The sequence below is a fragment of the Umbelopsis ramanniana genome, assembly GCF_025399195.1.
Source record: "Umbelopsis ramanniana AG unplaced genomic scaffold K450scaffold_23, whole genome shotgun sequence".
Taxonomy (NCBI): domain Eukaryota; kingdom Fungi; phylum Mucoromycota; class Umbelopsidomycetes; order Umbelopsidales; family Umbelopsidaceae; genus Umbelopsis; species Umbelopsis ramanniana.
In genome coordinates this window covers 170,075-187,893 of record NW_026252109.1, presented here as the reverse complement: position 1 = coordinate 187,893, position 17,819 = coordinate 170,075, and the positions used below count along the sequence as shown (strand labels likewise).

Here is a 17,819-nt window from a genome sequence, read left to right as displayed (position 1 = left end):
CCTCAGGCCAAACGAGTACGGCCGGTCATTTCCACTGTATCGGTGATTCGGTCCAGTAGCCGAGTGCCAACAAGTGATGACGAGTCGGACGAAGAAATGAATACCGGCACACGTAATGATGGACGGCAAGCCTCTGAAAATATCCCCCCTGTGCCAGTTGATACATCGCCGCAATTATCACCCGTATCGGAGACAACGACTAGCACCACTTTGATTGCAAGGGAAGGGTCAGAAAATCAGCAAGACCCACCACGAAAGAAACGGAAACTAGGAACAGGGCTTTCTAGACGTACGAGCCACCCTCCCCTACATCATACCAATTTGTAGATATCTGCGATAAGCCATGCATCACTGTTTATTGCCAATGCTTAAGACATAAAAATCACGCCATGAATGAAGTACTGAAACTTGGAAGTTTTTTATATGTTGGATTACTTTCTAAAAAAACAATTATAAACTAATATACCCTTAATGGCATGGAAGGGATGAGCTATTTTATTGGTACGGCTAGACCAAACTAAAGTATCTTATATGCAAAATGAGGTGTGGTGGTGGTTGAGAGGGTATAAGGCAGATTATTCACAGGTACAGAGTCGCTCTGATCGTTGTACGTCGAGGCTCTTGCATTTCCTTGATCGAAAGTTGCTGTTGAAGATTGTCTTGCAAATACTGTATATAGCAAACAGAATCAAAAACATTCGGAGTAATGACCTAAAGAAAAAATTTTGCAAGTTAGAAATAGGTTTCGTTTGGGAAGTGGGAGCAACTAAAAAAACGTTCACATACCAGAAGTCAAAGCCTTTAGAAGCGTACATCATAGAGCTTGAAGCAGTATCATGAGGCACAGAGGACATGTTATGTGCGGGTTGGAGATAATTTGAGTTTGAGAAGAAGGTCATGCCGAGGAATAGAACCATGAATGTTTGGCTAGATGACGAAGAGGAGGAAGTAGAAGATGTTCTAGACTTGACCACGGGTTCGGTGAGTTGACCACGTCGAATCATTTTGGACTTGCGTCGCGCTTCTCGTTTTTCTCTTTGTTTTCGTTCATGAGCCATTTGTCGGTCATAAGCCATACGTTCTTGTTCGTAGGCTTCGAATTGTTGCTTTTGCATGCGGTAGTAGGAGACGACTTCTCCTCCACGAGGAAGCTGCAAAATTAAGTTTTGAAGAGCTTTGTTTTCACTCTCGCTTTGTTCGATGGTAGCCTTAAGATGAACAATATATTCAGTTGCCTTGCGAAGAATGGTGGCCTTATTCAGCTTGGTGGCAACAGGAACACCATCGATCAATTCTTCTTCTTGCTCATTGCCTTGGTCAACGGTGGATTGGGCATCATCGATAGTATTATCTTTGACTTTGGCGAATTTCAGAGCTGGAACGGCATTCTTCAAATCGCTCAAGCAGTCGTTGATATTATTGCGGTAACGTCTTTCGATGGCATTGTGAGCTATTCTGTTGATTTTGTCGGTAGATCCAAATTCTTTATCATCATCATCATCTTCTTCTTGTCTTTCGCGTAACGAAGGTCTTGGCTGAAAGCAAGCCAATGCGTCTTGTACCAACATTGAATAAGAAACTTCATTGGGTGGAGTTATCGGGTTGGGTGGAGTCATTGGGTTGCTGTGACAGCCATTGTTAGGAAGAGCCCCAATCAGGCCACTGACAGGGCTGGAAGGGATGGTGATAGATGGTGCAACGTTGTAAGGGTTCGCTGATTGAAATTCACTGTTTTCTAAATCGCTTCTAGGTCGCTTTCGTGTATATGTGTTCATAGGCATATCCATGTTACTGGTTGCTGCCATATCTTCTACTTTTACATGGTTCATATCGGAAATGTTGCGATACTGAGCTTCCAGCACGTTAATTCCTTCTTCGGTGGGTACTGAATACGAACTATCGGATGAACTGCTTCTGATATGAAAGTTATCGTCGCCAGAAAGGCTATCAGGAGAAAGGTAGCCTTGTGTCGGCTGGTCAAACAGCTCCCAATTAAATTGATTTTGATTTGTGGAGTCTTTTGGCCAACCATACGATGCACCAGGCTGCGGTGACTGCTGGCGGCTTGGAGCAAATTGCATACTGGAGGGAAAGGAAAGGCGAGGAAGTTGTTGAGAATGTGAGAGAAAGTTAAAAGCAGGGTCCGAAGCTGAGCTGGTTATCATATATTTATATGTGATGAGACCAAGAACCCTCTCAGGAAGCTTCCACGCTCGCTCAGGTAAAATTGAACATCACGCCATAAATTTTTGTTCTGTGCCCGAAATGGGCTGCTTGAATCAGACCACTTTTTCTTTGTGACCGCTTACGATGGGCCAGGTTTCAACCAACCAGAGGAAAATTTTACTGCAAACGGATAAAAATCTCAGAGAAGTGTTTCCAAAGAGCGCCTGGAAGGTACATTAAATGGCGCTATGAGAACTCTCATTAACATCAATATCCGTTTAATCATCATAACAAGCCAATATCTGCGTGAGATATTTTCACATCCTACTTGGCAGCTCCTGACTCCGTGTATTTCACCATCGCAACTTCTTTGAGCTTGCTTATCGCCTGAATCAGGGTCTAGATAAACTAAGGTCTTACTGATGGTTTCTTGTAGGGATCATTAGGATCACTTTAATCGTTTGGTTTTTTTTTTTTTTAATGTTCTTAGATCAATTCCACTTAAGGTTATTAAGCTAAGGACAGCCATCACATTAAGTACAAAGCTTCTAGAACAGCCGTGTCACTGCTAGTCACCAAGAGGTGCTGACTGTGTGCCCCGCCATATCTGGGGGAAACCACAGTAGTTTGGGTGCTTGGAGATGGTAAATTTTTTAACTAGGCAGTTTTGTTTAGCCAGTACGGGGAAAAAATGTCACGCCTCTAGCCAGACACCTCCTCAGGAAACTTCAGTCTCAGCTTCTCACGACATGGCGTCTCAAATGCATGCAGAGGAATCTCATGGAGACTCCAAGCTTGATGAAGCCAAGAAGGATTTGGTAACTGCTCTATACTGATAAAAGTTAAAATACATGAAAAAATAACCGATTTGCTACTGCTTAGCACCCACTTGACACTTCACGATCTTCCGCCGTGGATATCCCGAATACCCGATCTAGAAGGAAGTCCATCCTAGTTTCGTCGCCGAGAGAAAATAAGCATACGCGACGAAAGTCTGTTCAGATATCTCTGTCCCCTATTGATTGTCCATCTATACAATCCAAAAGTTGGCAACCTGCCGACACACAGCTGGCTGATGCACCTAACAGACGGAGGCGTGATTCCCGTTCCCGCTCAAAGTCCGTCAATCAAGTTCAGTCCAATACCCTGCATTTCCCGGATCAGCGGTCTCAGTCCTTTCTCACTGTCAATCTGGATGCTGATAAATCAAGAAGACGCAGACGCAGTCGAAGTGGGAGTAAGAGCTTCCACATGGAAGATCAGGAAGAGGAATCACCCGCGCTAAACTCGCTCCAAGAGATGATTTCAAGCTTAAAGCAAATACCACCATCGAAAGGAGGTTTGGACCACCATATTCAATCATCTCCTCATTCAAACACATCTCAAACACCACTGGATTTTCTCCGAGTTGCAGATCTCGACCATGGTGATAATATCATCTCCAGGCACGTGTCCCAGTCGCCCACATCACACGAGCCCATCTTTCCAAACTCAAAAAGTTGGAATTCAGTAGATGAGGACTATCGACACGGAAGCTTGATGGGCACATCGCAAGGCTCTAATCATTATTTTCCACAACGTATGAATTCTTATGGATCTCATGGTCGGAAATGGAGTTACTCGTCCTATTCATCAAGGTACAGCCTAACTTCTCCACACGTTTTTTATACTTCAATTTTTTTTATTTTATATGCATATCAATTGCCTGTTTAACACTATGTTTATTTTCTTTTGCATCAGTGTATCGCGAGAAACTCCAAATGGTAAGCTGAATTTTTGGTGCTACTTGAAAGTAATGTTGTGTCTCCATTGATTGTGTACCTTGCAAGTAGAAAGACATAGAACCCGCTCTGTAACCTCCATACAATCAAATGATACCAACGACCCGTCTAAGAGGAGAGCCATTTTCCAACCTCACCTACCACACGATGAAGTATTACGCCAATTGCATGACCGACAATTGTTTCGTGGTATATTATTTGTGGATGAAAGAGACTGCTCTGATTCGTATGTCATTTGTGAGGAATTGGATGCCCACATTTATATATACGGCTCCAGAAATCGTAATCGTGCTTTGCATGGCGATGTTGTTGCCGTACGCCTAGTAGATGTTGATCTAACCTTGTCTGAAAAGCACTTTAAGAATTCGAGAGAAGATAGAAGCCGCTTTCATCGAAAGTCATCCACATCTGGATTATCATGGACCGAAATCAAAGAAGATAACTTTGAAAATAGCGCAGGAAAGCCGCCGCCGAAATATAGTGGCATTGTGGTGGCTATTCTGGAAAGGGTTAACAATGCGTCGCTGGCAGGGTAAAAAAAAAAAATGGCATGATTTTCATTTATCCGCGAGTGTCTAACATGAGATTTTTTATTTTTTCTTAAATCAGAACATTAGTACGACAACGCCCGACAGCCATCAAGGAATCCATAGATAGTACACCATCCGACTCGTACCTGCAGTCTGAAAATAAAGAAAGCTCAGCTGTCGTTTGGTTGAAACCACGAGACAAGAAACTGCCACTTGTTGCCATCCCCATCGACCAAGCGCCTGAAGGATTTTTGCAGTACCATGAGGAATATCAAAAGCGGTTATTTGTCGTGAGTGCGGAAAATTACCATTAGTCATCTGTCCAACAACAAATCTAAACTGACCTGGGATTACACCGGCAGGCAACCTTTCGTAGATGGCCGACAACGTCTTTGCATCCTTTTGGTACCTTGGACAGAGAGATAGGGCTAATTGGCGAACTTACTTCAGAGGAAAAGGCTATCCTCGCTGACAATCATGTCATTAGTGAAGGTTTTTCAGAGCAATGCCTCAAGACCTTACCTGCCATCCCCTGGCCTATACCACCCGCCGAGACTAAGGTCCGCCGCGATGTCAATGGCCCTGAAACCCGTGTATTTACCTTGAACCGCGACTTTAAGCATGGTAAATGCGCCCTCTACTAAGTGACAATGGATGATTCAAAATGTTCTAATATCAATTTGCAAATAGCTGTCATGGATGTAGCGGTATCCGTCACGAGAATTAGCAAAGATATCTTCGAAATTGGAGTACACGCTGCTGACGTTAGCTATTTCGTCAGACCCAAGACAGCGGTTGACAAAGAAGCTCGAGACAGGGGATTGCTGGTACGACTAGTCGACAAGACAATTTCGATGCTTCCTGAAACTCTGCACAAGAACCTCTGTAGCTTTAGAGCTGGTCGAAAGAGGTTTGTACACTTTCTTTGTCTGGCGCGTATATGGACGTGAATGCTTAACTTCCTATGCATGTGCAAAGATTGGGGTTTTCAGTGATTTGGACAATGAATTCTGATGGACACATACATGAAACATGGTTTGGAAAAACTGTGCTCAAGTAAGTATAAGGTTTATTATAGGTTCTTAGAACTTGCCCTAAATGAAAATTGTTTAGATCATGCGCCCAGTTTAGTTTTGCTCAAGTTCAGTCCGTCATCCAAGGAAGCACCTTATCTGAGTCTATCAAGCTACATGACTGTACTGCGAGTGGTATGGAAGAAGCACTACGTTCGATGTCTTCACTTGCCATTTCATTGCGACAACGACGATTGGGCCTGAATAAATCAGCTACCGGTCAAAAGACAAGGCTGACTTTCGAACTCAATGCAAATGGATTCCCGGAGGCGCTCTCTACTACCAGCCATTGTGAAGCACAGGACGCATTACAAGAACTCTGCATCATGGCTAATGTGAGTGTTGCTCAAAAGATCACGAAACATTTCCCGGAGCATGCTTTGCTCAGAAGACAAGACCCTATCATAGATACATTATTGGTAAGACTGAATTCATTTATCGTACGATTTTTTTTTAGTGTGCATATGGGAACTGATCGACCTGCTTATGTTAGAAATCGTTTGCGCCTGATGAACCCAATTTAGATATGCATTCCTTCAGCAAGGATGCATTTGAAGCTGCTTTGCTTGGTATTCATGACGTAGAAGAGCTAGGACTACTTCGATTTTTGGCGGCTAAATCAGCTCGCCCAGCGTTGTATTTTGGAGCCGGTACAACCGACATTAACAAATATTTTCATCATGGACACGGCGTTTCACTCTACACCCATTTTACTTCACCTGTTTGTAGGTACGCCGCCATTGTAGTACATCGGCAGCTGGAAGCAGCTTTGAAGCAAGGTACGCTCCTTAACAGTGTATTGTCGTTCATCCGAAATTGAGTTATCGTTTACTAAAAACTTTTTTACCGCTTTTATATACAGAGAGGGAGTGGCATAGTGATAAGGAGGAGGATGAGAAAATTATAATGCATTGTAATGTTAGGGAAAATGCTTCACGCAATGCTGCAGAGCAAAGTTCGCATCTATACTTATGCTCATACCTCAACCGACAAAACTTAATTGCCTCCCACCTTCATCAAACCGCTACGGTGTTCTGTGTCCAAGAAGATAGCATCGACGTCTACATCCATGCATATGATCTTCGACAGCGCATCTTCCTTGATGACATTTATGCAGAGCATACCTACGACCCCACTACAGGCACTATCACTCTAACATGGTCGATGGAGGACCATCGGTTCGGCGCTGGTGATGACGAGCTGGTTCTCGAAGATGTTGAAGCTGACCTACCCAAAAGTCATTTGCACTCATCAACAGAAAATACACACGATGTCATAGTAGCTTTGGATAATGTACCGTTACATAATGGAGTTAGCGATGAGTCTAACACAAGTCAAACACATGTACAAACAATCTCTCGCCTTGCGGATATCGAAGTGTCCATGTCAGTTGACATGAATGTATCACCACCTGTCATTGTCGTCGATGTGGTGAATTCTTTTTTTAAGCAAGTTTAAAAATGTCGTTTATGTAGCAATATTTACAAAATAAACAAAGAAATGCAATTGTGGTATGGGTTCCTAAGAAGGACGCTAACGTCTATTGATGGAGAGCTAACTCATCTGTCGTGAGTGGCACAACACTTCGATCATACTTTAGGTAGTATTGACTTTGGATATGCCCAGCAATGTCCTGAATGTCCGTTATATCGGCTTCAAATAGCTCCCACCATTGCGCTCCAGGTTGGGTAGGAAGTTTAATTTGAAGTTCCCTGCAGGCTAACCAAATAGATGCGCATGCTATAGTAGGGGGATGGTATGCAACATAGATGACGGTTCGCAAACTAAACTTGAAACGTTAGCATCACATTACTGGACATAATGGTACCAGGAAAAGAACACATACCCGTCATTCAAATATCCCCATGCCTTATTGGGGACGTCGGGATGATCCTCTAGGCCCAAAATTCGCAGATAGTTGACCATCAAACCGTATGGCAGTTGGACACTAACATCAAATGCCAAATGCTTGAGAATCTGCATCTCGGCCACCACCAAGTCGTTCTTCAGATCATAGGATTGTTGCGAAAATCCATCCAACGGCACCATCTCCCGTCGCCGAGCTCTTTGAATTAGATAATGGTAGACCAAAGTAAGACTTGATATTCTGACAAGTGATTCTTCCGTCTTCGATGCAAGAAATAATGCCGCCATGCCTATTTCCTGTTGCAGTGTAAGCATCAGCTGTATAGATACACCAGATCACATCACGCGTATTCATTTGCGTACCTGGATGCCAAAATTTTTAAGGCTAGCGACTCGAAAAAATCGTTGGAATAGTACCTGCGCCGTAGACGTGACTACCTGTCGCCTATTGTTCAGAATGCTTTAGTGGGGAGGGGTGGCATATGGATCGAAGGTTGAATTTGAGCCTTACAGTTTCAAAGCAATCCCGGCGCTTTGTATTAATTCGCAGCCAAAGCTGAGTAGGATTTGCTCTTTTTCTTTTTTGATGCCATCTCGTTGTGATGGTGACTGCTCTAACTGTTCATTGGTGGCCAGGGCATTTAGTAATGCCAATGCTGTCATGCTGTTGATAGGATATTTGCGTTTCAAGTGACCTCGCAGAGAAACTCAAACAAACCGGAGGAGTCGACACGTGACTGCGTAAATTCTGTCTGCCATAAATGGCTTTAAAAAGAAAAAAGGAAAACCCTGCTGTCTAGATATTCCTCTAAAATTCTGCCCAATGTCAAAACGAGATTCCACGTCAAAGCAGACGACTTCGTCTAGTCAAAGCGAACCAATACCAGTCTATAACACCTCCGAAGATAAGCAAAGTATTATATCCCCACTACCTTGTATTGCCTTCTGTGCAACAATCGGTTTGCTAACTCAAGTTATGTCCACCTGATATCAATAGGTAGAACACCGTCTATCGCTAGTGTAAACGAAATCGTTCCACCTTCTTTCGCAGAATCAGAATTTCAAACTATTCAGCGACGGCAAGTGAAGCGCCTTGGATCCAATCTCTTAAAATGGTCTGAAACACCTTCTAGATACCCGACTTTGAGCAATGAATGGGAGTTTGCAGGGTAAGTGCAAGATAACGCACAAGTAACTTGATACATTATTAGAGCAGTGATTTGAACTTTGTAATTTTTATAATAGATGGGGTAGTACTTACTATATGGAACTAGAGCAGAGCGACATCAATGTACAACGTGAAGATAAAAAATTGATTGGTCAATGGCGAGCGACCTCCATCTCAGGCAATGACTTGATCGCTTCTGTACTATACTCGTTAGGACCGTGTATGGTCCAAGCGGGACAATTCTCTGTCATCTCCATGGCGCTGGTGGCGCTTTTAATGTATCCAGCCAAGAACATCATGACAGAGGTGTGCACTGCACTTCCACTTAATGGAGGTATGTTCAATCGGTTGGGCATTGAAATCCTAATATAATGTAATGCGCATAATCTGATCTTTTTGGTTGCATAGGAATTTACAGCGCAATGCTTAACTCCAGCTCAAAATGGCTTGCTGGTGTTGTGGCCTCTATTCTGATCTTAGACTATCTGGCTACCTGTGTAGTGTCAGCCGCATCGGCGGCCGCCTACTTAGCGGCGGAAGTAGCTCTTCCCGACAAGCTACCTGCTTTTGCCCTTGCTATCATTATTATGGTTGCATTCGCACTTATTGCCTTCCTTGGAATTAGAGAATCATCTACTGTGGCTCTGATTATCTTCTTATTCCACTTAATAACAATGCTGACGGTCCTTATCGCGTCCTTCATCCATTGGGGCCAGGTTGGAAATGCAACACTTATCGCGAATTGGAACTATCCATACCCAGAAAATTCATCGGCTGTGAAGATGATATTCAATGGATTTTGTGTTGGTCTGCTTGGCGTTACAGGTTACGAGGTAGGGTTGCTACATGCAAAATTTACATTGAGATTGTTATTCATATGTGCTGATATCCAAACATGACCATTCCTAGACGGCAGGCAACTTCATTGAGGAACTTCAACCGAGCGACTTTCCAAAAGTTATGCGAAACATGTTTGGCTTTTTGACTCTTTTGAATTCTCCAATCACCCTAGTGGCTACCGCCCTTGTACCCATTGAAGAATTGAGGAATAATTCTGCTATTGCTGTTTCGATACTTGGCCAATACGCTGTTGGTGGTCACCGTTGGTTGCGCATATGGATCATGGTCGACGCCATCATTGTCCTCTGTGCAGGTGTCTTAACTGGTCTGATTGCAGCAACTGGGTTAATGGAACGAATGGCAAGGTAAGTGCATCCACATATAAAAAGTAACTGTAAGAGATCTCGATACTAATTAGATCTGCAGCGATCGAATTATTCCGAGCTTTTTCCTTATCCACAACAAATTTACCGGCTCAGCTCAATATATCATTCTTGTATTTCTTATACTAAGCGTCACCTTGTATTCCATTGTTCGAGGCGACACTACATCACTATCTGGAGTATTCGCTGTGGCCTTCTTGGCTGTTCTTCTGATGTTTACAATCGTCAACGTCCTGATGAAATATAAGCGTAATCGCTTACCACGCCATACTTCTGTTAACCTGCTTACCACGGTCACTGTGGGCGGTTTCGTAGTAGCTGGTTTGGTAGGCAATATTGTTATCGATCCAAGCATCATTGAGTACTTTATCATCTACTTTGGAGTTGTCCTTCTCGTGATGTAAGTTCACATGGCCGCTTACTTGATTCTCTTTCCACCAAATTTAACTTACATTTCATCTCAACAGACTTACAATGATAAATCGTGTTTGGCTTTACAAAACCTTCTACTGGCTTGCGGATCAACTTCCTTTACTTCATCGATTCAACCGGTTATCCGAAGTATGCCAGAAGTCGATCTTGCAGGGTATCAAGAAGTTCAAAAAGCAGCCTGTGGTGTTCTTTGCAAAAACGGATGAGCCTCATATTCTAAACAAGGCTATCATGTACTGTCAAAACAACGAGCCAACAGGGAACATCAAGATCGTTCACCTGTATAAATCTTTGGAAGAGATACCCAAACACTTTGAAGCCAACCATTCCATCCTCGATGAAATATACCCCAAAATTCAAATTGATCTGGTAAGCTGCATTGACGTTGAACTGAAGTGTACTCTCCAATGTAAATATTAACCGCGCTGGCATAGCTATTCATTCAAGGAACGTTTAACCCTAGTACGGTTGATGCTATCTCGCGTCAGCTGGAAATACCCACTTCTCTCATGTTTATTACATGTCCTGGAAAGAACTTCCGATACTCCATTGCGGAATTTAACGGCATGCGTATTGTCATGTTATAAATACCGTAGCTTTGTAAATTTTATTGCACGTTTACAAAGCAGTGTACATTTTTATTGGCTATCTATAGTATAGATGTTTAATCAGGCATACCCATCTTGTTTCATAACAGTTTTACAAGCTAGCATAATTTTTTGTTGCTTGCAAAAAAAGACAAATTTAGTTGATCTTCAAGAGCTCAACTTCAAAGACGAGGGTAGCATTGGGAGGGATAAGACCGGGGAAACCTCCGGGTCCGTCTGATTCACGCATTTGATATGTCAGTATGGATGGAAAAAGATCATAGCCTTATCTAACACGTCCATTCATGCATGAAAACTTACAAGCATAGTCACCGGTGGCGGTGATCTTGGCAACTTCACCAAGAGAGATCTTGGGAACACCTATGGGTAAGTAGAAAAATGAGCACTTACACCTTGTGATGATGCCCAAGTTCACAAACGATACTTTACCTTCATCCCAACCTCTGATAACTTGGCCAACACCAATAGTGCACTGGAAAGGCTCGGGACGGTCGCGGGAGGAATCAAACTTGGTACCGTCCAAAAGAGTACCAACGTAGTGGATAGTGACGCGGTCTCCCTTCTTGGGGTAGTTAACACCATCGCCAGCCTTGATTGTCTCTACAGTAACACCCATGTTGTATTTGAATATGAAGAAATATGAACCAAACCCAACGGCACTTCGCGATAATTCAAGTTGTTTGTATGTGACTGCGAAATGACATGGTAGCTTTTTTCTTTTGAAGGACCGATCGGCAGGCGTGGCGAGCGTGGCCAGGACTCCAAGACTGCAATGACGCAAATATTCCGCCCCAACTATGCAAGAAATGTTCTAATTGATTGGCGCTGCTTGTTTCTTCTTCATATAACAAAAAATAATCACTATGACCAAGATCAATGTATTCACGGATAACTCAACTGATTCCAAGAGAATAGCTCCTCTGTTGGAAGAAGGCATCCAGGCGGTTGGAGGACACACTGTTCAAGTCAAAGATATTGCTCATCAACCACAAACTGCGGCTGCTACAGATTTTAGCGAGTCTCATGCAAAGAATCTGGATATCGACCTTCTTCTCGCAGATGCCTTTCTCTTTTCAACCACGTAAGTAAATGTGTTCTGTGACTACCCTGTGTGCGAGGTGGTACTAACTGGTTACGGTGATTGTTGCAGTGGCGCCCTGTCAGTCTTTGAAAAGCATTTTTTTTCGAACGACCCCAATGATGAAAAGCCGTTAGAAGGCAAGCTGCTCGGCGTGGTATTGTCAGATAAAACAACCTTCGATCAAGGCATATCACATCCCTTGGATAACAAGCTGTTGGACAGACTTACCGCCCATGGTCTTCAATACGCTCCAATCAAAGTCAATGGTCACTCCGATGAAGACCTCAAGCACGCTGGAAAACTGTTTGGCGAGGCTGCCCGTGAGCTAAAAGGATAAAGTGTTCTTATGTTCTGTCTGCATTTCAAGTGAACCCCAGGGAGGAAGTCTTTGCATAATTTGGTGTTTTCTACAGATCAGCACTGAAAGGTATCACAGATTTGAATGAGGGAGGAGAGTTTTTTTTTTCTTTTGATTACTATCTTCCTGAATTAGCAGAAAAAAAAATATAAAACATAAACCAAGCAATTACAATCAAATGCTCAAAGATCTATCTCCATAATATACTCCATGTCAGTTTCCTTGAACTCCAATTCTTCGAATAGCTTGATGGCTTTGGATGCGGCAGGTTCATATGGTAACATGAACTTGGTAATATGATGATTCTTTGAAAAGTGAGCGAAGATGGCTCTCAAATCATTGGAAGTGGTATCTTTCGTGAAGGCACATGCATGCACTACTAGGGTCTCTCTTGGTTCGTCAACGAAGACCACAACGGCAGTTGAAAGTTGGCCGTCTTCCGTCTCGTACCTCACTGTCTGTGCATTGTCCTTGATGCTGACGACGCACCATTCTCTCGTCCACATGTATTCGAGTTCGTAGTGTAGCCATGGGAGATGAATGTCAACACCGCTGGTCGCCCGTATAGATCCAAGACTCTGCTGAGGTGGATCCATCTCGCCATGAAACATAAGCTTGTGCACACTGGTGATAACCTTGAAGCCCAAGTTCTGGTACAAGCGCTTTGCAACCGGGTTATCTCCCAAAACGTCTAGAAGCACCTTCTTGATCCGACCGCTTTCCTTCAGCACTCGCAGGTACTCCTTCATCAATACCTTTCCCGCGCCTTTGCCACGAAAATTAGGTACAATGGCAACTCCTGAAACCCATGCTCGCGTTCCTCGTACACTTGTTCGTGAGAATCCGACAAATTGTCCTTCATTCGTATGCATGTAAACGCTCAGGCCATGTACAATGTGCTGCGGCACAAGAAACGATTCAAACATTTCTGGGGTAAACGTCATGTCCTTTAGATATCCAACAAAGGCCACGTTGTTATATTCCACTAGCTGTCGAAGGGAGTAATCGAGACCATTGGAGAATTTGAATCCGTGGGCCATGGTTAGAAAGGGGAACAAGCTCCGGTGGCAAATGGAAAATTGCAATGCCGTTGCTGCGGGAAGGTAAAAGCTGGGTTATTACGAAAACTCCCTTTAATTCGCAATGAAAAATAAAGAAATGGTAATTTGCACCATGCTTCTTGCAAAGAACCAACTTGTGTACTTAACAAATGCGCGCGACGTTGCAACTGCGAGCTTTAATTGACTCAATATGCTGGCGAAACTTCATCCAAAGGCCATGTCGCTTGTAGACACCAGAGCCAATCGAAACCAATTGTTACTTTCAATCAAGCAAGCGCATTCTCTCTCCAGATGATTTGCCACCATCCTTCAACCAAGATTTTATCGACCAAACTTAAAAGTGTCTGTTTCCTCTGCACACTTACAACATGGTTTGCAAGAGACAATGCCCAATCCAGCAGAGATAATAACTTTACTGCGTCAATTGTTAGCAAAAACAATGAATGACATTGACACAAATATTATTCCAGATATAAAAAAAGACTATTGGCAACTATTAGTTGGAAGCTACATCATTGGTTCTCGAGTTTAGATTTTGGCGATTCAGCAGCATTGGATCGTTCGGCAAGCTGTTGTTGAAGCTGTTGAGCAAATTTCTGTTGCTCTGCCGAAGTCTGACCTCCTTGTTGTTGATGGTGATGATGGGCCGATGCTGCGGCGGCTACCACGGCGGCTGTCAAAGCGTGTCCTGCATTCGCCATTTGGCTTAGTCCCAATTTAGCATTTAATTCTTCTACCTCCTTCATCAACCGATAACTGTCCGATCCTTGCATTGATCCCATTGCCAGCTTGGCGTTGATCTCGTCCAGCTCTTTCCGTAAATTGTCATTCTCCTCCTCGAGTTGGTGCACTCGTTCCTCCATGCTTTGTATAGAAGCTTTCTTCTTTTTGCGGCATTCCTTGGCCGCCACCCTATTCCGATACAGTCGTCGCTGCCGTCGTTCGTCATTCGTGAGATTACGTGTACTAGATGTTCGCTTGTCTCCTCCATCTACGTCCCCTGTCCCATCTGCGCGAAGATTTCCAGAAAGGTGCGGTGGGCCAGGTAATGAGGTGATGACACTGCCGCCTTGCAAAGATTGTAGCAAACTAGACGTTAGTCCAGGAACAGCTATTGGTGATACCATGGCTTGTGCTAAAGAAGACGCTGTCAGATGAGCTAAATCCTGTCCGCTGGCTTGTGCATATGTCTGTAATAATTGTTGTTGTTGCTCAGCTGTGAGCATCGGCAACTGGTTACTGAGACTAGAAACGTCGTCGTCCTCGTCCTCGTCATCATCGTCGTCCTGCTGTTGGTTGTGATCTTGCCCGCTGCTATCATCGTCCAACCCATCTTCGTCCTTATCTGTTAACGCCATGTCTTTGCCGTCCTTGCCATCGGATACCGAGGTTCGTCTTGCTTTAGCTGAGGTAGCGTCTAATTCGTCCACGGCAGGTCTCTTCAAGCTTGAATCATTATTGTCATTCATGTTTTCCACACCATTGTTCAAAGTAGTGTAATCGTGATCTTCCCCTGGCATATCCGTTTTCTTGCTGTTAGATAGAGGTGACTTATGAGTTGCTTTGCGCGTAGCTAGATGTAATGCGGGAAAAATGGGAAAATGCCACCAATTGCGAGCACAGTTGGTAAGAAATGTGGAAGCACGTGACCGATGCGAAACGGCGGTAAGCTGTGAGCTTTTAGTAATAGGGACAGCCTGTTAGTAAGCATCCAAAGCATCCACACCAGCTCCCAGGTACTGAAATGGTGTATACAACCTCGATATTATAGACCTGATGAAGCTGAATCGATACCATTTTTTTTCATCGGTATGCAACAATACTTGTAGCTAGGGGATTGTCTTACGGCATTAACATATGTGCCAAGAACCGATATCTAAAATGCACACTCTTCTTATCTATTCGTCATAAGGCTTTTCTAGTAGTACTTTATCCATTGATTTAGATTTCTGCCTATACTGGCCTCAGTATACAGCCTTTGAAGCATAAGTGAAGACTGGCTGGCTGTTCGCAACCGCCTGGTGGGAGATAAGAAAAATTTACCAGCATAAGCTTAACGGCCGGCTGGACAGGTTGCGCTGCTCTGCTCCAGAGTACATGCGAGGCACTATCCTGGCTAATCATTTCAATGGAATTTAGGTCTATATTTGAACAGATTTATTTACTATTGGTAACAGTGCAACTGAATTATCATTTGTCGCTTAGGTGGATGGTGGCTCTTGACCTGCAGAGCTCACGTCTGGCGTGTGTGTTCTATGGGGGTCACCTGATGTAATGGGGCTGCTGGTACCCCTTACATTAGCATTGTGTAGTGGAGGACTGTTGGGTGGGAAACGGGGTTCTTCAACAGTGGATGCCATTGAATGCGTGTTAGGGATGGCAGGTAAAGGACTGCTGGCATAGTTACGTTGCTGTTCGGCCATTTGTTGAGGCATTTCGTCGTAAGTGTGAGGGGCTTGGCCATAGTCTTCGGCAGCGATGGATTGCTGGTACTCAGCGCTGGCGGGGTAAACATATTGCTCGGTTGCAGGATCATAGTAAGGCTGGTATTCTTGTCCATATTGCTGATATGGGTCAGAATTATATTGGTAATATCCTTGTCCTGAAGGATACTGTGGTTGTTGTTGATAGTATTGGTTATTGCCATAACCGTGATTGTACATGTTGTGGCCTCCAACGGCAGCGGCCGAGTACAAGGCTTGCTGATGTTGCTCGGGGCTACCAACCACGGTTGGCTCCGGTGACTGGCTGCTTGATGACCCCCATGCAGCTTGGGTTGCGGCTATGCTTCCTACAGCTGGTACCATTCTTGGCGAAGGCTGTTGGTACATTCCGGCAGCAATAGAAGCAGGCGATCGCATGTAGCTATTTCGGTTATATTCATTGTCGCCGCCCGTCCACTGTTGCGACTTTCTCCCTCGCATAGCAGCATCGCTACTGGCTAAATAATCGCTAAAAGTTCGATCTGCATTATCTTCGTCTCGCTTGCTGCGACGTCTTCGATAGAAAAGAATTCCTGCACCAAGGATAACGGCAGCACCGCCAACGGCGCCGACAATGGGACCTATAAGGTTGGTATGACTTCCATTTGATGAGGATGAAGCTACCGCGGTAGGGGTGACGCTTGCCAGTGCACTAGTGGTTGTTAAAAGCATAACGCTTGTAGATGGTACGATGCTGGAGCTTGTGGTGATTGGAAGAGAGCTGGTGGTCACAGGTACGCTTGAAGTGACAATTTTACTGACAGAGGATGACACCAGCACCACCGAACTGGAAGAAACTTTGGAAGTGGTCACTGGTGCTGCCGTGGTGGTTGTGGGAGAAGGCGAAGGAGTACTAGTAGCGGGGGCTTTTGTTGTAGTTGTAGTCGTTTCTGCTGCCTTTGTGGTGGTTGTTTTGGTCGCAGCAGTGGCAGCGGCATTTTCTGTAGAACTCACTGCCCTGGCATGGATACCGCCATTTGGATCGTTGACACTCATGGTAAATAGAATACGTCGGCTATTGCGTTTTTACCTGATGCAAACAGAGAGAGAGAAAAAAAAAGGTGTGATCTTTTATGTGTTCCACGGTAGTAGTACAATCGCCCCTTGAAATACATGGTCGTGCCAACTATAACTGCGACTGCCCAAATTTGACTGCATATCGTACGAATTGATTGTGAGCGCTTCGTTGACTAATTGTACATCATCATAACAGCCATGCAATGTTATGGGGATGTTCTGCAAAGCAGTGTCAATAAAAAAGTTTCTGGCGATCTCGGAGTCTGCGTAACCGACAGTTATCGGGCATGCAATAAACATTGCTAAAAAGACGTTGCTCAACGTGGTTTGAGAAACAATGTGTTCTCTCGATCGTCTGGGTGGGATACGACTATGGGAACATAGTGTGCCCATGATATGCGCGAATATCAGACCATGTTACATTGTTATGACAATACATAAACAAAATATGCTGGGTAAGGGGTTGATGGTTAGCAATTGCTCACTATTGAGCCGTTTTCTATGCCTTGCTTGCGGACGAAATTAGCGATTGGGTGGCGTCAGGCACCTTGCACAACGCCAGGTAATCCAAAATAACTGAAAGGTAGCAGACTGAAATGGGAACTCCACGGATCTCGTAAGACATTGCGATACGCGTTTGGACCAGCTTGCGACCTTTTTATTTCGCTCAAATTGTGAAAGTTTTATAATTCAATGACCGTCGTTTTTTAAAGTTTTTATCACCATGCCAACCAGGTAACTAGCGATCGAGGTATTTCCCAGGCATTTTTTTCTGAGGGAGGAATTTTTGACAAAATCGAGCATAATCGAATGATAAGAAAGCATGGATTTGAAAATATGTCATATATGGTTACAAGGATACTTTGACAGCCATGCTTCCATGCTGGGTACTCAGGCATGGTTTTCGTGGAAATGGGTTGGACCACGTGACCATATCCGTTTCCCAGTGTTATAGAGCAATTTGGTGGCCAA

The 17,819-nt window shown here is 44.0% G+C and overlaps 10 protein-coding genes across 10 annotated transcripts; 4 read left to right on the top strand and 6 right to left on the bottom strand.

Moving 5' to 3' along the window:
- Nucleotides 1-451: 451 nt before the first annotated feature.
- K450DRAFT_238605 (uncharacterized protein) lies at nucleotides 452-2,192 on the bottom strand. The gene is made up of 2 exons (XM_051588624.1): nucleotides 1,664-2,192; nucleotides 452-1,507 (listed from the first exon to the last, which is right to left on the bottom strand). Exons 1-2 carry the CDS (start codon nucleotides 2,163-2,165, stop codon nucleotides 576-578), a joined length of 1,434 nt encoding a protein of 477 aa, XP_051445196.1. The 5' UTR covers nucleotides 2,166-2,192; the 3' UTR covers nucleotides 452-575.
- Nucleotides 2,193-2,358: 166 nt separating this feature from the next.
- K450DRAFT_238584 (uncharacterized protein) lies at nucleotides 2,359-5,306 on the top strand. Its single transcript, XM_051588623.1, has 6 exons — nucleotides 2,359-2,984; nucleotides 3,049-3,803; nucleotides 3,907-3,929; nucleotides 3,999-4,479; nucleotides 4,557-4,767; nucleotides 4,840-5,306. Exons 1-6 carry the CDS (start codon nucleotides 2,808-2,810, stop codon nucleotides 5,119-5,121), a joined length of 1,929 nt encoding a protein of 642 aa, XP_051445195.1. The 5' UTR covers nucleotides 2,359-2,807; the 3' UTR covers nucleotides 5,122-5,306.
- K450DRAFT_238578 (uncharacterized protein) lies at nucleotides 4,943-7,367 on the top strand. The gene is made up of 7 exons (XM_051588622.1): nucleotides 4,943-5,101; nucleotides 5,168-5,387; nucleotides 5,456-5,533; nucleotides 5,591-5,969; nucleotides 6,044-6,329; nucleotides 6,413-6,843; nucleotides 6,895-7,367. The coding sequence occupies exons 2-7, from the start codon at nucleotides 5,173-5,175 to the stop codon at nucleotides 7,006-7,008; spliced, it is 1,503 nt and encodes a 500-aa protein (XP_051445194.1). The 5' UTR covers nucleotides 4,943-5,101; nucleotides 5,168-5,172; the 3' UTR covers nucleotides 7,009-7,367.
- K450DRAFT_238572 (uncharacterized protein) lies at nucleotides 7,050-8,330 on the bottom strand. The gene is made up of 4 exons (XM_051588621.1): nucleotides 7,928-8,330; nucleotides 7,780-7,861; nucleotides 7,397-7,713; nucleotides 7,050-7,334 (listed from the first exon to the last, which is right to left on the bottom strand). The coding sequence occupies exons 1-4, from the start codon at nucleotides 8,077-8,079 to the stop codon at nucleotides 7,091-7,093; spliced, it is 795 nt and encodes a 264-aa protein (XP_051445193.1). The 5' UTR covers nucleotides 8,080-8,330; the 3' UTR covers nucleotides 7,050-7,090.
- K450DRAFT_238566 (uncharacterized protein) lies at nucleotides 7,986-10,969 on the top strand. Its single transcript, XM_051588620.1, has 8 exons — nucleotides 7,986-8,330; nucleotides 8,414-8,585; nucleotides 8,662-8,918; nucleotides 8,993-9,417; nucleotides 9,494-9,789; nucleotides 9,851-10,207; nucleotides 10,275-10,608; nucleotides 10,674-10,969. Exons 1-8 carry the CDS (start codon nucleotides 8,240-8,242, stop codon nucleotides 10,824-10,826), a joined length of 2,085 nt encoding a protein of 694 aa, XP_051445192.1. The 5' UTR covers nucleotides 7,986-8,239; the 3' UTR covers nucleotides 10,827-10,969.
- K450DRAFT_238563 (uncharacterized protein) lies at nucleotides 10,942-11,586 on the bottom strand. Its single transcript, XM_051588619.1, has 2 exons — nucleotides 11,148-11,586; nucleotides 10,942-11,063 (listed from the first exon to the last, which is right to left on the bottom strand). Exons 1-2 carry the CDS (start codon nucleotides 11,461-11,463, stop codon nucleotides 10,984-10,986), a joined length of 396 nt encoding a protein of 131 aa, XP_051445191.1. The 5' UTR covers nucleotides 11,464-11,586; the 3' UTR covers nucleotides 10,942-10,983.
- A 1-nt stretch (nucleotide 11,587) lies between these two features.
- On the top strand, nucleotides 11,588-12,367 carry K450DRAFT_238557 (uncharacterized protein). Its single transcript, XM_051588618.1, has 2 exons — nucleotides 11,588-11,928; nucleotides 11,998-12,367. The coding sequence occupies exons 1-2, from the start codon at nucleotides 11,711-11,713 to the stop codon at nucleotides 12,263-12,265; spliced, it is 486 nt and encodes a 161-aa protein (XP_051445190.1). The 5' UTR covers nucleotides 11,588-11,710; the 3' UTR covers nucleotides 12,266-12,367.
- Nucleotides 12,201-13,477, bottom strand: K450DRAFT_238556 (uncharacterized protein). Its single transcript, XM_051588617.1, has one exon. It carries the CDS (start codon nucleotides 13,324-13,326, stop codon nucleotides 12,469-12,471), a length of 858 nt encoding a protein of 285 aa, XP_051445189.1. The 5' UTR covers nucleotides 13,327-13,477; the 3' UTR covers nucleotides 12,201-12,468.
- Nucleotides 13,478-13,634: 157 nt separating this feature from the next.
- Nucleotides 13,635-14,935, bottom strand: K450DRAFT_238555 (uncharacterized protein). Its single transcript, XM_051588616.1, has one exon. It carries the CDS (start codon nucleotides 14,865-14,867, stop codon nucleotides 13,860-13,862), a length of 1,008 nt encoding a protein of 335 aa, XP_051445188.1. The 5' UTR covers nucleotides 14,868-14,935; the 3' UTR covers nucleotides 13,635-13,859.
- Nucleotides 14,936-15,467: 532 nt separating this feature from the next.
- Nucleotides 15,468-16,875, bottom strand: K450DRAFT_238554 (uncharacterized protein). Its single transcript, XM_051588615.1, has one exon. The coding sequence runs from the start codon at nucleotides 16,824-16,826 to the stop codon at nucleotides 15,549-15,551; it is 1,278 nt and encodes a 425-aa protein (XP_051445187.1). The 5' UTR covers nucleotides 16,827-16,875; the 3' UTR covers nucleotides 15,468-15,548.
- Nucleotides 16,876-17,819: the final 944 nt, after the last annotated feature.